The following is a 22,776-nucleotide window of genomic DNA, read 5'->3' as shown; positions in this document are numbered from 1 at the left end:
AGGGCGAGGCATACAACATTTGACGATGATTCTTCCGTGCATGAGTCCGCTCTGTACCAGGAAGAGAGTACGTGCTATGAATTTGGAGCCACAATTTCAATGGCTCCTAGTATTAACATCACAAATCCAAGGAAAGTCAAAATGAGTTGCAATCATCATCAAAGCCATAACTTCAGTATATTTCACCTGTATGGAAATCTTATCTCCTGTGCCGCAAACTTAGCAGCAATAGTAGAATTATTAACGTTGTCTCCTAGGAGAATGATAGCGCAAATGAAATTGTAACTATCGGTACGATGTTAGTACTTGGAGCCGTCATTTTGTATACAGTGAAAGGTTAGGTGCGAACTTATTTGGCAAATCGCAAATGTTGTCTCGCCTGCTCGACGGGTATGTAGAAAGAGTTGCATACAAGTAGGGGGTTTGATAGGCCGTAACTTTAATATCTATGCAAGTCTCGTTACAGAAACGTAGCGCGGGTTAGAAGACTGTTGTTGTTGGTGAGATATGTTTGTATTCTAACCTATTAATGCATCAAAGTTGTGGCTTCAAATATTATAAAGAGCACAATGACTTACTTAAATGCTATTAAGCATAAGGTAGCTGCCAGAGTCCTATATTTTCCCTTGGGACACAACAGTAAACTTTGGTTCAAGAATAACATTTTATTTACGATAATTTATATTCTAATAACTCATTTCTTCCCGCCTGGTGGCCGTGATCGTTAAGGCAATTCTTTAATGGTATGATACTGTGGTTGCCGGGTTCGAGTCCTGTTGGAGGAAAGAAATTTTACTACCAGAATGTTGACCGGCAGGGCAGGAGAGGTGGTGGTATACTATTTCTAATCGTTCTATCATGTCCCGAAAGCCTGGATTCAGTTCCAGATGTCTCCGCAGTGATCATAGGGAGTAAGGGCATATGATACTGTTGATGGTGATTCGTCCGTCAGATGGAGCCGTTAAGCTGTGAGGAGATCTTGATGTTATTCGACAGGAATAGGCTATGTGTCGTCACCGAGTTTTTCCCTTTCCCTATATCAATAACATCATCTTACACTCAGACGCGTGGGTACTCAAAGAGCAGGACCAGTCTAGCCATACATGTCCTCGGACACTCCCTCAAATAAAAACCACAGTAACTTAATTATAATTATTAATGTTAAGAGTTAAACTCAATTTGAAAATTCTTCCAAGCTGCACCATCATGAATAAGTATTGTGGCTAACAATGCACATGCAATCAAAAAATCTTGTGACGAATGTTGAAATTTCACTCCAAGAAGATGTCTTAAAATCCACCAAGACTTAATATGAGATGCTATGGTAACAATTCCTCTGGGAAGTCCACAGTTGGAACGCAAGTTGTATGCAAAGGAATTTTAATGTGAGATTTCCAACATCTAAAGCGTTCCTGTTCTGTCGTGGAAAGGCTCTCTGCTATGAAAAGAAATAACATGATGCCGCTAATCATTCATAGATTCTAAGTTGCACTTATGAAGATTCTTCAAATGTATACACTGCTTATCGTGCAGGGAGAACTTAAGAATGAGTTCACTGTTAATTCTCGGAGTTGCATGCGTAGTAGCAGTAGTAGAGTTATTGAATGAAGTCCATCTTTGAAGTCACTTAAACACACATCATTTTAATTGAGGCGATGAATTAACAACCTACTAAGTGACCATTTGACTGAATAATTTTGCAGTATGGAGGACATTCACCCCATTGAAATGAAATGGCGTATGGCTTTTAGTGCCGGGAGTGTCCGAGGACAAATTCGGCTCGCCAGATGCAGGTCTTTTGATTCGACGCCCGTAGGCGACCCGCGCGTCGTGATGAGGATGAAATGATGAAGACGACACATACACCCAGCCCCCGTGCCAGCGAAATTAAACAATTAAAGTTAAAATTCCCGACCCTGCCGGGAATCGAACCCGGGACCCCTGTGGCCAAAGGCCAGCACGCTAACCATTTAGCCATGGAGCCGGACCACCCCATTATGGTACTTAAACAGCGTAATGTACCTTCTTTCTTAAATGCCGCGTTGTCGTTCTGAATCGTGAATACGAAACCTTTCTATATTTCTTGAGAAAATAGTTCCCATTTTGCTTTAATTTTGATGTGGAGATGTGACAGCCGAGTGACATCGTGACAGGCTTCTCACCTGCGGTTTTAATCCCATATTGGGCAGCTTCTCGTGAAACTTTGAGGGCTGTTACGGTACTCCCCTCAAAGAGCTTCTTTGGGATTACGTCTCTGTCGGCCGATTGATGGTCAAAAAGTGAGAGTCTTGAGTTAGTTTCTACTTGTTTCTTCTGAGATGCCGCAGCTGCCTTTCTTCGGATATGAGGTGGTGAAATCCAATACGAGGGTAGATCCTACTACCACTACTAAATGTTTTCAGTCCTCCCTTGAAGTGGGAGGCGGGTCTCCTAGACGGCGACGTCGTCTCTCTGACCATGAGACTTGTATCAGAGCAGGAGATGTGTGGAAAAAGTGAGAGTGTTGACGGCTGTGGCCTATACTAGGAACAGTCCCAAAATTCGCCTTAATGCAGGAGAATGGGAAATCCCTGCAAACACTTCTTGGGACAGCCGACGGTGAGAACCAGCCCCTTTTTGTCTCCCGAATACAGAGACGTAGAGCCGCCCGTCCTCTGCTCGGTTGGCCGGTCGGAGTGCAGAGCTATCGGACCACGGACCACGGCTACTTATGGGCCGAGACCCACTCTGCGTCCGCCCAACTTGGTAGAATGATCGATGAAGATGACATAAACTTAACAACGGAAATAGTCATTATGGCGTAAACATAAAAATTACTTATATAAAAATGGTCATTTTTGTTACAATTTTAAATAGATCGCAGTGTTCCGAAATTGAAAATAGAAGTGCCTGAAAAGAGCTGTACTACCTCAGGATTGAGACACGAGTTTATTTTATCCAGCTCCATGGCTATGGTTAGCGTGCTGGCCTTTGGTCCAAAGGGTCCCGCGTACGATTCTCGACTGGATCGGGGATTTTAACCTAAATTGGTTAATTCATCAAGTTCCATTGAGCTCTGTCTTGTCCGATAGAAACAGTTTTCTTTAAAGGGGCTAACAGTGACGCGGTTGTCAGTTACATGTTGTAGTTTAGTGACCGTTATATGTTATTTAGTGTCTGTCCTTGTCGGTTTCATCGCTGGTTCTGATCTTGGTGTCGTGGTGCAGTTAACACTGAATAATGCGGACAGAACTATATGCGAACCAGATATACTATAATTTGGAATTTACATCGCTATCAATTCCTCTCCCCTCATTCATATGGGGACAATACGGCTGCACAATATGAGACTGAATAGGACACGATTCCTTAATTTATAGATTCTCATTTTGAGGGAATTGTTTATAACTCTTTGTCATTGAGTATTTCAGCTACTCAATAACACTGTTAAGTTCGTAAGAACAAAATTGCCCGTTTGTAGGGAAATTTAATCTCTTCTACTAAGAATCGACAATCCCACTGGTTGTAAACTGGTGATAAGGTCTCTTAAAGCTACCTGCTTTTGCGAAATCATTTCCTGTGTCACAACATAACTGCACAAGCAAAATATTGTGATCCCACCTTGTAAGTCATACACATTCCATCTTTTAAGTCATATACAGGTGCTTTTACGTTTATTAGATATTTGTTCTCCTAATCCGTCTTAAGTTGTTTACGAAAAGTTATTATGCTAAGTTAACATCATCTTCCATGTCTACTCTTTCTCACATAAGATGAAAATGAGAGTGTTTTATGGTTTCAATAGTAGTTAGCTTTATAAAAGAACGAAAGTAGAGTAGAATTATTCACAACATGTGTGTGAATTCGGCAAAAAAGAATCTTTAAAACAGTATATTGTTTGTGCTCAAAATTTCAAATGTATTGATAAAAATAATTACGTACACTTACGAGAGCATTACGCGTTGCTTCCCAGCTTAGTCCATCTCAGCATTCTCGTAATTGTTGCATAATGATCCGAATTTCCATATCTCGTGAATATATATAATCTGCATATTAAGCGAGGGTTATTGGCTGGATGGGGTGAAGGAACTGCCAGATGGCATAGGAATGGGTATACTACCAGGAAGCAAATTTATCAAGGGAAGAAAGGAGATTATGTAGGAAATTAGTTCTAAGAGAGAAAGACACAGAGACAAACAATAAGAACAGCATATAACAGCAAGAGAACACTAATATCCTGTGAAAAAAGTGAAAATATGACAAGTGCTGAAATCTTAACTAAAGGGGAAATGAGAGAGACAATTTGGTTGTTGGTGGGAGTAGGCTGTATAAGAGTAAATCCACAAGACATGAAAATAATGAAAACCAAGGCATTTTATGCAATAAAGATATGGGAGTGGCGCCCCTACTAAGAGACTGAAAAGAAACAAGGGAAATCGGAGAAAAATATGAATGGAAAAGAAGTAAAATTGAAAATTAATTTTAACTTCACACTCCCGTTTATCAAGCAAAGAGTGGAAGAAAACAGGAATAACAGCAAAACTGTGCACTACTGTCAGAGGAATGTGGCAAAAGAAATCTAAAGGAGGCGAATACGGTTAAGATACATTTAGTAGTAAGGATATATATGAGGAGGTATCCTAAATTCCGCGACTTAGTTAACGTCTAGGAATTACCTCAAACTATTGATGATACATCCATGAAATATTTATAGGATATATATATTAGTAAATTATATATTGATTACTTTTTGTAGCATTTTGTTACATGTATTCAGTATTTTGTATTATATAGTAAAATAATTAGCTTCCATGTAGGGCCTATTGTTTATGATTACAATAAATGAATACTCTCTCTCTATTTACTGGTCATCCGTGATTGGGAGAGAAGAGTATTCTATTCATTCATTCATTCATTCATTCATTCATTCATTCATTCATTGTAATATTGTGTTTATAAGGTCAGTGGTATTTTGTAGCCAGGTATGTAGCAAAGGACTAGAGCAGGAAGTGTTGAGTAAGAGAAAATTCCTTTAGTTAATAGCTTGCTAGTGCTGGAAATAACGAGCGAAAGGTGATTGTAATGTGTAAATAACCTGTCTTTGGACGAAGTGGAATACAGGTTCTCTCAAATAAACTCAGACCGAACGTACGTCGTTTGTACTCTGTGCTATGGGAGTTGCCTCAGCCCCGCTTTAAGCATGTATACAATCTTATATGAAATCTTACCTTATAAAAGATGCTGGAAGTGTCGTCCTCCCTGGGTTATACAGGCACTGTATCTGGTAACCACATTCTGGCTGACGCGAGTGAGTTCTGCCACTGGAATATTTTTTTTTTCATTCGTAATGTTTTCTTTCAGTTCCTCCAATGTGTGAGAATTTGTTCGACACACTTTTTATTTCAGTTTACCCACAAGTAAAATTCACACACTGTTAGATCTGGAGAACTAGGGGGAAATAGACCAGCACTGATCACTCTGTCTGCAAACACTTCCGAGATTGTAAGAAGGGAATCTTCTGCTGTATGAGCAGGGGCTGAATCTTGTTGAAACCACCCACGCGATTTTTCTTCTTCCGTTATCTGATGGAAGAACGGCGTCAAAATGTCATCTTGGTACCTCTCTACAATTACTGTCGTCTCGAAAAAAAATAGGCCCAGTTATTTGTCTTGCACTAACAGCACACTAGACACCAATCTTCCTATCATAATGAGGAACTTCATAAACACAATTAGGATTTTCCGCACACCAATAGCGAGAGTTATGACTGTTCATACAACCACTAAGATGAAACCAGAACTTTTACATACGAAAATACGGTGTTGCAATTATAATTGTCTCACCATGTAAACAGCTGAGATGGATGCAGGCTTACAAAGGAACTGATAAAAGGACCAAACAAGAAGCATACTAAAGAACTGTTGAAACTCAGCAGAGAAAATATTAGATGGGTAGTAGGACTGTTGACAGGACACTGCCATCTGAAAAAACACCTACATAGAACTGGAGTAATAAGAGACAACATATGTAGGAAATGCAATGAAGCAGAGGAATACTTTTCGAATGTGAAGCGCTGGGTAGAATCCGACTCTCCACTCTAGGATTACCAGGTGAATAGAGTGAAAAAATCTAAGACCCAATAAGAACAACCTGCAGCTTTGTGAAGGGTGCAGTTATATCTACGTGGGAATGAAGGAAAAAACATGGTAGTAAATGATCTTAGAGGTCGACGCTAATTAGTAACTAATATTTAGAGGCCCCATGAAAAAAGAAGAAGAAAAAGCTGAGATTCAGACTGGCGACTGATGCTTGCCAGGTCGAACACGTACAGGCTGCTTGCAAGGTCAAGAACTTTACGCGTGCCTCCCATACTGCAGCTGCCGGAGCCCAGAGAACGAACACTGTGCGTTCGGTCTGGATTTATATGAGAGACTGTATATCAGGATTTCGTGGAATTGTATGTATGAAATTTGAGTGGTGTCTTCTCAGAATTGATGGTTTATATTGATTCATAAGAAGTTGTCATGAGTAAGCTCATTTCTGATCACGCAGTCAAACACTTCTGTGTTGAAAACTGGCTGGAAAGGTGCATATGTGCTAATAATTTTTCACTTCACGTCACTGATTTGTCCATGTTTTACAGAATCTATATATTTCCCGTTCGATCACCTTGAACTATATACTGTGAAGGTAGTGAAGTAGGTTTTTCCCAGTTTTTCCCATTTTTCTTCATGCATATCGTATTGACACAATGTTATAAGTACTTTACTGGAACATTGATGTATCATAGGCTTTGGCACACTGTTACAGTGTTGATACCCTGCCATAATCACTGATATACTGTTATTAGTATCGACAAACTTATAAGTGTTCTATTATCGGTTTTGATTCTTTTTTAAATTGTACTTACAAATGTTATTAGTTATTAATATTGGTGCACCGTGTGCGTTTGCAGCCTGGAACTTAAGTTTGCATGGGTCAGGATAACCCCGGTATCCGGAAAGAAAGTATAACACATTTGCGTAGACAGGCTGCATTTAAAAAAAAAACATTTGTGAGCCAAGAAATAAGCAAAAGACAGTCATGTCGCGTTAAGATGCGTGCGCTCCAGTTGAAGCATCTATAGATGTGCTCTGACAGTTCTTAGAAGGAGGTACGTTTACTGTTGGGTGGGGAGAAGGGAGTAGTGGGGTTCGGTTGTCATAGAAACGTGGGTGGACCCACTGCGGTTGCTATGGAGATAAGCCTGTTAGCCGGCTCGTGTTGCTTGGAGTTCCCAAACCTCTCACCTCTGAGTTACGTACAAGAGAACATAGCAGTATGAACGAACAAGTGAGACGCAAGAGAAGGGAAGGAGACAGGAATGCATGAATGTGTCAACACCGTACAGTGGCACGTGCAATGCTGCTCCCTCCAGCCCTGTCTGTCAAAACGCTTCTTTTAATATTATGGGTATAGGTACAGTATTAACTTTGCGGGTCCTACAGTGAACTAATTCCAACCCTGTGTGCCACAGACAAGCTTGTTACTTTTTTATTGATGATAATAATAATAAATAAATAAAAATATATGAATAAAATTACTCAAAAACTTAATAAAATTAATAAGCATAATTAACCGAAATGTCCGTAGTATGGGCGCCAGAGTTCACCAGAATGGATCCCTCGAATTTAGATAAGAGCATGATAAACTTTATATCCCAGGGCGTGTACATAATGCTGCGTACTGGTACATCTGCTGCAGGCCTTACCTAACCTCCTGAAAACGACTAATTAGGTAGGAACTGCACCTAGGTTCATCAATAACACAGATTCTAAAATAGCTAACTATATTCTGAACAAATTCCGTGCATGAGCACCTCATCAACATACAACATTATACATATAATACACACATAAAATATTGCTGGAAGACTCCATATTTACAACAACAACAATAATGATGAAAATCGTGGGAAAACGAAAGCGAGAACTAAGCTACCATTTGTAGATAGTCCGATGAACAATGTACATGTATGAAGATAAATACCCTTCACTGTCTCTATATCAATTCGACTTACTGATTCTCATAATCGGCAGTTATCACATCACACAGATACTGTACCTTGTACTTCTGTGTTCACATATTTTAACACTTGTTGTAGAGATATATACACACGTCTGTCGATCCTCAACATAAATTTATAGAAAGTCTGAGATAGCTTTCACCAACATATAATGCTAGGCCGCCACAAGTGCTACACTACTTAATGCGCAAGCACTCTCCACAATCGGCCACTTTCCACAAACATAACAAGACTACGCTCCACGAACGTTTGAAGTCCAGTCCATTGCAGCCGTGTCACTCCAGTACCGTGTATCAGCACCACTTCCTTCCCGTACAGTGCCTCAGTTGTAGTTGTAGTTGTAGTTATCTTCCTTCTCGTTCCTTTACAATCACCTCTACAATCACCCTTACAATGTTCCTTACAATGTCCTTACAATATATCAGGTTGCCGCCGTATCATCAACCTTTATAGACATCAACATCCCCCTCCTCTCAGATGAGACGTCTTGATTGGTGCTTGCCCACCAATCATGAGTGAACCTCTTGTCAAGACCAAGCCCTGAACTACTTCTTCCTCCCAAGACAATAACAAACTCTCGGGAGTTTTACATGAATCATCAAATTTCCCTGGTACAACAACAAGCTCATCTCATCAGGCTGGGATATATACATGACTCATACGAACTTTCCGACGACCACAACAAATACTGGGGTAGCCACATGACTCATTCAAATTACCAGAGTTATTAAAGCAATGTTTTCCCACTCATGCAAAACAAATTACTCATACCTACATATGTGGATATCTTCCAGCTTATAAATATAAATAGCAAAATATACAAATGAAATACCGATAATAATAATGATAATAATAATAATAATAATAATAATAATAATAAATCGAATACTGACAATAATATCTCTAACTTCTACATATAATTCGGGGGTGTGATATATGTACTATCACAAGCTTTTATTACACTTGATACATCCGTACTACATTTCACAAGCTTCACGGAACTTCAGAGTCGTTTAATCACTCACAGTCTTCATCACTCTGCCCATTGGCCCTTTTTCCTTATTTTAAAAACTATTCTTCTATCATATTTGCAATTAAAGTTACATTTAATACGAATAAAAGATCATGAACACTCCATAAGCTATTCATTTAACGTTCTGCGCTCGACAATACACTGTTAATTTAGCAGCAGTATCAACCGCTGAATAAGTAAAATGAATAACATTCGCAGAACGTGATAAGTATTGCCAGTACATCCCCCCACCCCCACCCCGTTGATAATACTTGTTAAATCTACAGTACTAACACACATTATTTAGTTCTTTTCTTTGTCTACCCCATAGTCTCGTTTCTTGATTAAAACATCCATTATTTGGTATACAGCCAAAATTAAATCATGGACAACAAATCGAATTCGGGGCATTATATGTCATCCGAATCATTTGATACTCGGTAAATTTTGCTCAGATTCAGATCGTGATCTACTTCCTCCGTTCGTATTGCGGTGGCGAGTATTGTCCTACTTCCTTATCTTTCCTCTCCTTCAAATTGATATCCCTTACCGGTAATAACATTCAATAGAGGACACAGCTTTTTCAGTCAAGGTTAGTGGTAGCGTGAAATGAAATAGACGACGACCAACCAAGAATGTATTTTTCTAACAGCAGGCAAAATAGTACTTGGCACGGATTCGTCGCAATTTGACTCGGAGATATTGCACACAGTCCAGGGTGGACACTTGGAACAATTGCTATGAGCTTCTCGTAGGAAACTCATGTAATATTCTAACGACTCCAACTTCGCTCTTCGTGTGCCCAATTTTCTTATGTATTATGAATTCACGGAATGAGATAGTCACTGGCTTCTTATAAAGGGGACGGTGGTCTGATCCCCAGCTAATGCATGTTAGATTTTTGAAATGAAAAGAGTCCTTGACGTTAGGATTCCATATTAAACTTAAGATTCCGTGGCTATGGTTACAATATCAACAGACATGTAAAACTACAAGTTCACTAATTCACCTTGGAAGTCTTGGTTATGTTCCTGCATGCCGCGTTAGGACTGAGAATTTAGAGTAGAACTATCTGTGGTAAACTTTCACAGTTATCATCGTAGGGCCATGCGTAAAAAGTTACCATTATTTCCGTTTTGGTTCGAACACAGACTAAATAATTTTCACCGGGTTCGGGTCACGTAGCTGTCAGCTTCCATTCGAGAGATAATGGGTTAGAACTCCACTGTCGACAGGCTAAATAAGGTTTTCCGTGGTTTCCCCATTTGCACACCATGCACATGCTGGGGGATGTACTACAAATAAGGCCACGGCCACTTACTTCGCACTCCCAGCCCTTCCCTATGCCATCGTCGCCATAAGACCTATCTGTGTCGGTGAGACGTGAAGCAAATTGAAAAGAATAATGTAAACAATTGGCCAGTAATATCGGCTGACGTCAAGAAATTGGCAGGTATTTCCAAGGGAAATTAAACATTTTCCATGAGAGGCTGCTTATGTAGTAAGAGATGCTGGATTCCTGTAATTTGTAGGAACTTTTGTCACGAACGTCTCGTTGGGCTTTACCGTAGAGGAGAGTCGTATAATATGGAATACCATTTACTTCTGGCAGTATAACTTCTTTCCGATATCAGTTATGAAATATAAATTAATATGGTTTGAAAATTCAAATAATTAGCCAAGATTCTCTATATTTTTAAATTGTAAATTGTTATTGTCTTCATGTCAAAATTATTTCTTTCAAAAAGTTGCACTTGGTGGGTAATATGGAATAGTCGGCTAATATGGAATAGTAGGGTAAATAATATGTAAATTAAAATACAGCTTCAATAAATTCTTTCAGTTATATTTAAGGAACGTTCTTACAGGTGGACGTACAGAAATTTTAAAAAATCGAAAGAATAAAATTGGTAATTAAATGATAATCTGTATACACTAATTATTCAGAGTTTTCTTTTTATAGCCACTTGTTCATTCAGTGACAAAAGTCACAGATGCAGAAACTGAGATCTATAGGTAATTAAATGTTATACTATACCAGGATTAATGAAATTAATTTTAATTCATTTTAAACGTCATTTTACTTTGAAACTAAAACAGTATTCCATATATCCCGACACACCATGTTTGAATTAAAGAATTCGTCATGCCCTAAACTTTGCACAACAAGGAAGTTACACTGGTGTAGCAATATAAGTAACTCTTGTACAATATGTAACATTGGATTTCCCAGGACTAAACTCAGTTTTGGTAATTAATACAAGTTTTAAAAGAGTTACCTGCAAAAGCTTTTCAAATATGAAAAACAAATATTCTTGCTCCACGCACTAACCTCACTCACGAGCATGTCGAATCTGAATACCAAGCATCATGAGAACATTTACCGTAATTCGACGAGTTTCCACGTGAGAGGAGTACCTTACAGGCAAGATATTGTGGTATTTCATATTGACCGACTATTCCATATTACCCGATTCTCCTCTATAGGGTTAAAATGAACAAACGACTTGATACAAATTGTGGAGGATCCGTATTATGATTGCCAATAATAATAATAATAATAATAATAATAATAATAATAATAATAATAATAATAATAATAATAATAATAATAATAATAATAAATAATAATAATAATAATTCGGGGAGTCTACCTGGCGGCCCGATTGCATTCGATCTGTATGGTCCGACACCATGGTTAGTCGGTTCGAATCCGTTGGTCTAAATAATTTTCACCATCAGAATGTTGGCTGGCAGGGTGGGAGAGGTGGTGGTATACAATTTCTAATCAGCAGATTGTGTGCCAAATTCCTGATTTGAATTCCAAATCTAAGGTCAGAGTTTATTTCGTGATCTTTGGTGTATCTTTAAAAACCAAAGAGTAAACAATATGTTGCTATTTTCCTTAGTGAATATGTAGGCGGTGCAATAGCAAGGAAATTGTAACGAATACATTAAAGGGCTTAGTAGAGGAATGGTCTATCCATCATTTTACAATTTTCCAGAAAAGAGATATCAAAGTTATTTCAATGGAGGAAAATTTCCATACCTTCCATGATCTTCTAATTTCCAGATTATGTTCCTAAAATTTAAGACTGTTTATTCGGGCAAAATGTATTATTGAAAAATTAGTGAAAATGAAAATTATACTTGCCACAATCAAGTACGATAGTTCTGTATACTTTCACAAAACAAATTATTTACTCTAAATGTCATCCTAAATTGTCAAAATAAAGGTAATAATAATGTTATTTGCTTTACGTCCCACTAACTACTTTTACGGTTTTCGGAGACGCCGAGGTGCCGGAATTTAGTCCCGCAGGAGTTCTTTTACGTACCAGTAAATCTACCGACACGAGGCTATCGTATTTGAGCACCTTCAAATACCACCGGACTGAGCCAGGATCAAACCTGCCAAGTTGTGGTTAGAAGGCCAGCGCCTTAACCGTCTGAGCCACTCAGCCCGGCTCAAAATAAAGGAAGGAATAAAACATTAAATATGGGGATGGAATTTCATAAATGCTATATTTTCAAATACTGTATTAAAAAAAAAGAAATGAATGGTTTTCATTATGAACAGTTAATATTTTGCCGCTCGCCTCTGTGGTGTAGTGGTTAGCGTAATCAGCTGTTACTCCCGGAGGCTCGGGTTCGATTCCCGACTCTGTCACCATTACGTGATACGAGGACTGGAACGCGGTCCACTCAGCCCTGGGAGGTCAGCTGAGTAGAGGGAGGTTCAGTTCCCACCTCAGCCATCCCTCAAAGTGCTTTTCCGTGGTTTTCCACTTCTTCACCAAGAAAATGCCCGAATGGTACCTAACTTAAGGCCAAGGCCGCTTCCTTACCTCTTCCTTGCTCACCCGCTTCCATTGTTCCCATCCCTCACAAGGCCAATGTTTAACATAGCACGTGAGGCCGTCTCGGTGAGGTACTGACTCTCCTGCCCAGTTCTATACCTGACCAAATATCTCAAGCTCCAGGACACTGCCCTTGAGGCGGAAGAGGTGGGGTCCCTCGCTGAGTCCGGGGCAAAACCAACCCTGGAGTGTATGTGGATTAAATAAATAAATAAATAAATAAATAAATAAATAATAATAATAATAATAATAATAATAATAATAATAATAATAATAATAATAGTATTTGCTTTACGTCCCACTAACTACTTTTTAAGGTCTTCGGAGACGCCGAGGTGCCGGAATTTAGTCCCGCAGGAGTTCTTTTACGTGCCAGTAAATCTACCGACACGGGGCTGCCGTTTTTGAGCACCTTCAAATACCACCGGACTGAGCCAGGATCGAACCCGCCAAGTTGGGGTTAGAAGGCCAGCGCCTTAACCGTCTGAGCCACTCAGCCCGGCATAAATAAATAATAGGGTAAACCTTGGTAATTTCGTGATAAGTTTTTGAAATTCCCCCTCGAAGTAATCCTTTGTCCTAGAAATACAAAATTTCGCCCATAGGTAGTGCTGTATGACTTGTTTCTGGAAATATCCCCTTATGATTGCTACTTTCACCCAGCGTGGGTCACAGAGAATTAATAGCGTGTGGGGGAAGTTTTTTTTTCTTGTCTTTTAAGCTATGGAATTCTTGCGTTATTTTGGTAACAGATATCTGCAAAAATAAGAAAGGTAAGAAGTTATAATTTAGCATACGGGTACATTCAGCATTACCGTATTTTTGAACGCATTTTAATATTATTGTAAACATCGGTTTTTATTTAGATTTTCAGATATAAATTTTAGCATTTTGCGGAAAATTTTTAACCGATACGGCGTTGATGAAATGTATTTTGTTTTTTTGTATTTAAACCATAATTTTGCCATGTTTGACTGTTACATAAACAATGGAGATAATATACTATGTTTTAAATATAATATCTACTTAAATTAGCATATTACGAACTAACCAAGGTATCACGAACTTACCATGCCCTTATTTTTCTCTTCTATGTTAGATGGATCCGAAGTACCGCCAATACAAAAACGAAAACTTGTTTCAGTAAAGCTGGTAAAGGAGCAAAACTACTCCTTCTTATAAAGCTCCGAAAGAGTGTGAGGTTCAGTGGTCCAGTCTAAAATAGTTCTTTTAAACGATTTGAAGGTGAAGACCTAGTTCAGGCACTGCGTGGGGGAAAGCTCCGTGCCTGAACTAGGCAAACCGTTTGCTTTGTCGGTGAAGATGGAACAACGAATACATAAACTTGTTCTCCATATGCAGGAACTGGGATTCGGTTTGACAGTTTTGCAAATATGGAAGTTTTCTATTGTGTATTGTGATGAACTGAGGGATTCTGTGACATCGTGATCTTTGTGACGTACCGTATGTTTGTTTTATAGTCGTTAATTCCCCCCCCCCCGTCACCCCACAAAAATGTATTTTCTGTTCACGTCTTTGTAAATATAGTATTTTTTAATTTTATAGAATAAATAACGGTGTTAATAGTATTTTAATCGACTTATTTGAGCATCACGAACTTACCAAGGTACTATCACGAAATTACGAATGATATCACGAAATAACCAATGGCAGTCAGTTGTGACAAAACGCGTAAGTTGCATGCAATAAGTAAGTTAAACTATTATTTAATCCACAAATATTAACGTCCGAAATGTCAGTCTAATGAAATACAACGTGTAAATGTTGGCACGATTTTACGGTATTTAAATAAATTCCAAATGATCTCAAAATGTCGAAGATTTTGCCCTATTTTGCATTTAACTTTAATTATTTAATTAACAGGGCAAAGTATCAGAGTTCGCTTTGTGTTTACGAAGTGTCAAGTATTAAAAACACATGACTTTAATCAATCCTTAGTCCCTTGTAGCGTCTTATAAGATACTCACATCACTGTTCTTCTCTTCAGCATCATTCTCCCATCGGAGATATTGATAAAACTCATACCGAGCTCGATAGCTGCAGTCGCTTAAGTGCGGGCAGTATCCAGTATTCGGGAGATAGTAGGTTCGAACCCCACTGTCGGCAGCCCTGAAAATGGTTTTCCGTGGTTTCCCATTTTCACACCAGGCAAATGCTGGGGCTGTACCTTAATTAAGGCCACGGCCGCTTCCTTCCAACTCCTAGCCCTCTCCTGTCCCATCGTCGCCATAAGACCTATCTGTGTCGGTGCGACGTAAAGCAATTAGCAAAAAAAAAAAAAAGTTAAAAAACCTCATGCTGAATTGGTGGGATGAACTTCAGAAGGGAGAGAATGTCCTGGAGTCCTTTTTTTTTTTTTCAACCCCATTTTAGTATTTGATTGCAAAGCCAGCAAGTGAATGGCATTTATTTCATTCTTCCTGGTAACGTACAGTTTGCCTGTATTCAGTATCTTATTAGGTATATTTGGTATTTTGATATATAATTTATGTCCACCAGTAAACCTAAAAGTAGTAGCTTTTATTTCCTATTATTGGAGCTAACCGAAAAGATGGCTCCTATTTAGCCAATCAAACTTATGCTTGCTACTCATGTACATAAGTACGGTAGTTCTGTAACCTTTTCACAAAACACATTATTTACTCTAAATTCCATTCTAAATTATTAAAATAAAAGAAGGAATAAAATAATTAGAGTAAATGTGGAGATGGAATTTCTTGAAATTCTGTAATTTTTAAATACTGAATCAAAAGAAGAATGTTTTTCATTAGAAACATTTAATATTTTGCCATAAATTTTACTATTATTTAATTAAGAGGGTAAAATTTCAAAGTTCATTCTGTGTTTACGAAGTGTCAAACATTATTTTAATCAATTCCTAGTCCTCTGTAGCGTCTTATAAGATATTGGCATCACCTGCTTCTACTAAGAAGTGAAACAGTATTAGCCTATATTATGTTTTTCTTGAATAATAGAAGTATCAAGGTTGCGCCTATCCTTCAATAAAGAACTTGCGAAATAACACATTAGATGGTGTTAACTATCTCTTCCTGCAAATAATGTAATTTTGATGAAAATGGGGGATCGGCTCTTCTTCCAATAATTGCTTCAATTAATCTATTTACTGAGTCCAAAACAAAAATACGGACATTTTGTCGCTGTTTTTAAAGTACGAAACAGAAACAAATATTAAAATATCGTACCACATAGGGATGTATGACAACCCTAGCTGTAAGAAAACCATGAATAGTTAGAGTTCATACCTTCAGAATTATCAGTTATTTGGATATAATGTAGTGTAATAATGACGAATTCAATATGTGAACCTGTGTTTGTGGATTCTGATGTGTTCTTTCTCTTGTTATCTGTTTTAGATTCATGCAGGACCGTGTAGAGGAAGTGCGTCACACTTTCAATGTAGTCTGGCTGGAGCGTAACTTACCTGAAGCCCAGGTTCCAGGGTTCCAAGCAGTAGTGAGCAGCTTAGCTCAGGACTTCCGCCGTCTCGCGACACTGCTACTGCGTGCCCTTGCAACTGGTCTCGGTAAGCTGATCTCACACATAACATGGAATATTATGAGTTATGACTGTCAGGTAGTGTAGCTTGTTGGGTGTTCGTCTCATGAACTGGAGGAGGCGTGAATGCATTTCAGAAGACCGCCGGTAAATGGATGTGTTTAAATGCAGAAGAACGCTGTGGCAGTTAAGCAGGGCTGGTTTAAGGTAACGATGAAAGGCAGGACCCTACTCAGTGTTCTATACTGGTTAATTTCAGCCTTATTTACACCAGATTTAGTGAGATAGTTAGTATGGAAGAAATAAGAAAAAGTAAAAAGAAAGTTTAAATTGAGGAATTTTGGTTTCGAAATTGTGGCTTTTTTTTTTTAGAAAAAAGTGGTACTTTTTAAAATGCTTGAGGAGCACCGATTCTTTTTTAAAATGGATATTAAATCCTGGGCCATAAAAAATTGGTTATGATTTTTGTTTTAAGAGAAAACATAAGAGGTAGAATTTGCAATATTTCTTATGAATTACATTTCTGTTAGAATAATAAGTTACATCGCATCTTAAAAAACCTGTTTAATATTCCATACGTTCACTGAAGGTTACTGAAAGTTTTCAGTCAAAAAAAAAAAAATGGGTATATAGTTGCACGTGTTTGCAAAATTTGAAAACTGGTTTGTCTGGAGCATGCAAAATTTTACAAAATGCTATTTTTATATATCGTACGGCCTCATTTACCATTTCTAAGTCTTTTGAAACGGCTGTTCTGTTTTTTTTTCTAATTGCTTTACGTCGCACCGACACAGATAGGTCTTATGGCGACGATGGGACAGGAAAGGGCTAGGAATGGGAGGGAAGCGGCCGTGGCCTTAATTAAGGTACAGCCCCAGCATTGCCTGGTGTGAAAATGGGAAACCACGGAAAACCATTTTCAGGGCTGCCGACAGTGGGGTTCGAACCTACTATCTCCCGAATACTGGATATTGGCCGCACTTAAGCGACTGCAGCTATCGAGCTCGGTGGCTGTTCTGTGGGGCCAACCATCGTGGTTATCGGCTTCCATCTCTCGAAGCCACCTTGGCATTCTAAATATCAGTTTTGATGTTCACGTCATCGTAATCAGAGTTACCGTCTGAGTTTCTAATTAAAAATCAAACCTTTGTCAGCTCACTCCGATTATTTCTGGAGTCGCTGGAGTCATCATGGCTCATTTTCTTTTTGGCTATGAGTTTAAGTGTGAATATCCTTCCTGACGCCACATAAGTTTTCAGGTGCAAATTCCACTGGGTTTTGAATCTGGGCCGTCAGGGTAGAAAAGCTCTCAGCTATGCCTCTGAGCTAATCAAAACCCTTGTTTACTTCCTGTTTTTACTGGTGGAAATTTTGTACGGATATGTTTTGTGTGTTATAAATATACTTAGGAAACTAAATTGTGCCATCCAGCCCTCCATGGACCAGGAATTTCTAATTAATTGCTATCACTGAAATAGAACTTCCTGTCTCAAGGCGGTGAATCCTAGCTCTTCATTTGAATATTATAGCTATTAAAAATAAATTAATATATAAAGCAAGCCCTGTGGCCTTACAGCTCATTAAGGCCTTATCCTGTAGAAGACTGCTGCATAGCTTGATTGCTAATATGCGCCGCGCGGACGGTGTAATGATATCCTCACTTGTCTTGCTTGGTTTACTTGGCCGGATCCTCTGCCTTTCATATCAGGCAGTTCCTCAGTTGATCTTATGAGGCCGATTAAACGCCGTTGTAGACCTCATTCCGGAATGAAAATCCTTGGATGAGCTGGGAATCGAACCGGTGCCCTCCAGGTAATAGGCAGACACTCTTTGCTACAGCATGGACCGCCATAAATTAATTAATAAAAATGAATTTTGGATAAGCCGCCTCTGTGGTGTAGTGTGATTAGCTGCCACCCCCGGAGGCCCGGGTTCGATTCCCGGCTCTGCCACGAAATTTGAAAAGTGCTACGAGGGCTGGAACGGGGTACACTCAGCCTCGGGAGGTTAACTGAGTAGAGATGGTTTCAATTCCCACCTCAGCCATCCTGGAAGTGGTTTTCCATGGTTTCCCACTTCTCCTCCAGGCAAATGCCGGGATGGTATCTAACTTAAGGCCACGGCCGCTTCCTTCCCTTTTCCTTGTCTATCCCTTCCAATCTTCCCATCCCCCTGCAACGCCCCTGTTCAGCATAGCAGGTGAGGCCGCCTGGGCGAGGTACTGGTCATCCTCCCCAGTTGTATCCCGGCTCAGAGTCTGAAGCTCCAGAACACTGCCTTTGAGGCGGTAGAGGTGGGCTCCCTCGCGGAGTCCGAGGGAAAAACCGACCCTGGAGGGTAAACAGATTAAGAAGAAGAAGAACTTTGGATAATCCATTTTTTTTTTTTCAGATAAGTGCCTATCGGATAAGCGAGGTTTTATTTTATAAGCTAGAATATGCGTGTTGAGACGCTGTCAGACGACTTTTAGACCCTAACAAGATAGGTGGCAATTATCATGAATCTAATCGAACAAATCACATCATTAGTTTTTAATTCATTCGAAAAATATTCCTTAACTAACTATAACTCATCTCTGACGGTTACATCTCACAACCGTAGTGTTACGAAAAGCTCATTAGGTACCTGTCTGTTGACATGGAAACCCAAATGATTTATTTCCAGTCAGGCAGTCGTGTAACAGCCACATGTTCTCTAAAACTCCATAGATATACTTGTTTGTCGGTACACAAACACGAGGTTATGTATTATGGAGAGCATCCACCACCATTTCTCCAACTCCCACCAACACAAACAGTAGGAGATGGCATGAGCGATCGCAAATCGCGACAACACTGGTGCAGTGGTGGTAAGGGTTATTCTGCTCGAAGGCAGGTCCGAACCTCCGCAGAGGTGTTCCTGAGCCGGAGTTTACGTGCGGTAGGGTGGTCAGTTCCTTTCCGCTCCTCCATTCCCTTACCCCCAACCAACAGAGCGTGGCAACCCATTCAACTCCTGACCACGCCCAATGTTGCTTAACTTCGCAGATCTCACGGGATCCGGTGTTTCAACACGGCTACGGCCGTTGGCGGTGCAGTGAGAGGGTACCAAATACTCAACATTCAGGACTTTCAGTTAAGCAACGTTGGCTGTGGTCATTACTTGGATGGGTGACCACTCATTCACTTACACATGGATCCCTCGTTGAGTCCAAGGGTAAAACCAACCTTGGACGGTAAACGATTTAAGAAAGAAAGAAAGAAAGAAAGAAAGAAAAGTACTAAGGTAGAAATTGCTGGATTGCAACCCTGGGCATCAAAGACGATGCGGCTCACACGAACTCCGCAACTTGCCCAAAACTTCCCTTACCGCCAGTACACGAACTCCGCAACTAGCAGCAGACCTCTGATTTTCTCTTGACCTTCCCTGCAACAAACCAGTAAGCCACAAAATAACGACCGAGCTCGATAGCTGCAGTCGCTTAAGTGCGGCCGGTATCCAGTATTCGGGAGATAGTGGGTTCGAACCCCACTCTCGGCAGCCCTGAAAATGGTTTTCCGTGGTTTCCCATTTTCACACCAGGCAAATGCTGGGGCTGTACCTTAATTAAGGCCACGGCCGCTTCCTTCCCACTCCTAGCCCTTTCCTATCCAATCGTCGCCATAAGACCTATCTGTGTCGGTGCGACGTAAAGCAACTAGCAAAAAAACAAAAATAACGAGCTTCAGTTGCAAGTATTTTTATTCAGAATATATTTTAAAGCTAACTATAACATTAGGATCAAGAAGAAGTGTTTAAAGAACATAAATGATATAATAACAAACTTCAGTTGCAAGTACTTTCATTCAGACGATATGTTTAAGCTAACGATAACATTTAAACTTTGTACGAACACTTTTTATAAAGTGCTATCTGTCCATTTCACCATTTTTCTATTGCACAATTTTCTTCTACATGAATACTTGTCTTTTTTTGGTTTTCTTGTCAGTTTTTGGCACGGAACCAGAGCCGACACTATTTAGCCGAATGTATGAATCAGTTCGTACAGTACTCTTCTCAAGATGGATCATGAGTGTGATTTCCCATGCGCGTAGACAAAATACGGTCACTCCCCAGTGTTAAAAGTCTGGCATTACAGTTCTCCTTCTTCGACCATCTGCAACCCTGATCACCAGCAGATTTCACATTACCTTTACACTATTCTCCATTTTCAGTATCACTGTCCTAAACGCCTAACAGCACTTTTCAGTACCTTACTTTCTCGGTGCTATGTTCACCATTACTATGCTCTTCTCTGCCACCAGGTACAAGCTAGAGGGACGCACCTGTTTTTTCTACCTGAAGGGCAAGTTGCGGAATTCGGGCAGGGGGATTAGTGGACACTTCCTTGACCATTTCTGAGTTGCGGAGTTCATGTCCGCCCAGACGATGCTGCCTTGTTAGCGGGTATGTTACTTGCTCGAATCACCTGTTGAGGAAGAGATTGGTCTGCGCACCTCCTGTCTTACTGACAAAAAGCCATTGATCAGACACATCAGGGGCTTATCAGAGAGCCTCTCGAAGGAAATGTGGTGGCGCGGGGTCACTGTTACGTGACAGGCCTTGATCTAATAAACAATAATAATAGCCCTTAAAATACAGTCATTCATAAATATCGTCTACAGCTTTGTATTGTTTCACAGTTGGTAATGAAATATATGTGTTGAATTCTCAGAGTGATGCCATGATGAATTCGTATCAACCAACAGCAGCGTTCCTTCACCGATCGCTTTGGAAAATGTAGGTAGTTTAATAATGATGTTGATCATCATCATCATCATCATAATTAGCATCAGGGCCCATATTTTTATGAAATTAATCGGAGAGAGGGAAGGGCCTTGTAGGGAATGAGGGTGATAGACTCCCTAGATCTAGCAATGAATGGACTCATACATGTTCTTTCGAGTACTCTGTCCGACATTGCGAATACGGGTCACGTAGCGGCGAATACGCAGTTCAGGTACTTTAAAGTTATATTTACCGGGCGAGTTGGCCGTACGCGTAGAGGCGCGCGGCTGTGAGCTTGCATCCGGGAGATAGTAGGTTCGAATCCCACTATCGGCAGCCCTGAAGATGGTTTTCCGTGGTTTCCCATTTTCACACCAGGCAAATGCTGGGGCTGTACCTTAATTAAGGCCACGGCCGCTTCCTTCCAACTCCTAGGCCTTTCCTATCCCATCGTCGCCATAAGACCTATCTGTGTCGGTGCGACGTAAAGCCCCCCCTAGCTAGAAAGTTATATTTCTCGTAGATCTGTGGGGAAATCGTGGACATGCTTTACGTTGTATACAGCGTAACTAGTCTTCAGTACAGTGCTGATATCTACGGTTCATTTAGAAGTGATGTCTCTGTAGATACATTTCTATGGTATAACGTTTTCGTTCTGCTACAACATGGCGAGATACATAGCGACGATCAATTTCTCTCTCTCTCTCTCTCTCTCTCTCTCTCTCTCTCTCTCAGTTCAACCCTCCGAAGGGGTATGGTGGCATGCGGCAAGTCGTTAAATGATTTCTTTCCAAAAGTCCCTTGCTTGGGAATAATGGTTTGTCCATGCATGTTCTGTGCAATCAGACACTTCCTTTGGTCCATCCATCGAATAGTAGCGATTTGTTTGTTTTCCTTTTTAGTCTCAGTGGGAAGGTACACGCCATTGATGCCCGAGAGGGCAAGAAAATAGGCCGCATGCTTTCACACAGGAAAGTGAAGGGTGGTAGATATCATTTTTCTTTGGGATCTGTCCAAGGAACCCAGGACTTCAGTAGGCCTAAGTGCTTCCGGAAGTACCACACGATGAAGACATACCGCTACGAGTGAAGGGTAGATGCTGTGAATCTGTCAGAGGAACCAGGGACTTCAACAAGTGCTTCCGAAATTACCACACACTGAATAAATATCGCTACGAGTGGTGTTGGCAGATAAACAATATGAAATTTTGTACAGATTTACTTTCAAAGTGTAAATTGCACAAAATATTCGCCTGATTTTAAATTGACCTGCAGGGGATTGAAGTGGAAAAATAATTGGAATCCAAAGAGTTAAGATGTGTCCTTATGTAAAACAAAATCTATTCTTTCAAATAATGCCCATATAGGCCTAAAGAGTGATAACGTCAAGATTTAATATTTACGGGTTAACTGCGATGAACCCGGAAAATGTTCCTTAATTTGGGAATATCACTTCAAGCCAAAAATACGTTTCTTTGTGAATGAAGTCTAACTATTACGCAACCATTCAACTTTGTAAAGGAATGCCGTGTTGTGTGCATTCCACAGCGGCCTTGAAGTAATATTCCAGTTCCTTCA

At 39.9% G+C, this 22,776-nt stretch overlaps 1 protein-coding gene across 1 annotated transcript in view; it reads left to right on the top strand.

Moving 5' to 3' along the window:
- The window catches only part of LOC136857206 (uncharacterized), a 312,308-nt gene that overhangs the window by 221,975 nt on the left and 67,557 nt on the right, over window positions 1–22,776 (top strand). The window contains exon 4 of the mRNA XM_067135668.2: window positions 16,312–16,481. Within this exon, the coding sequence (XP_066991769.2) occupies window positions 16,312–16,481 (170 nt within the window). The remainder of the gene's footprint in view (window positions 1–16,311; window positions 16,482–22,776) is intronic.

The sequence above is a fragment of the Anabrus simplex genome, chromosome 1 (assembly GCF_040414725.1).
Source record: "Anabrus simplex isolate iqAnaSimp1 chromosome 1, ASM4041472v1, whole genome shotgun sequence".
In the NCBI taxonomy this organism is placed as follows: domain Eukaryota; kingdom Metazoa; phylum Arthropoda; class Insecta; order Orthoptera; family Tettigoniidae; genus Anabrus; species Anabrus simplex.
The sequence above is the reverse complement of the archived record's forward strand: the minus strand, read 5'-3'. Positions and strand labels throughout refer to the sequence as shown.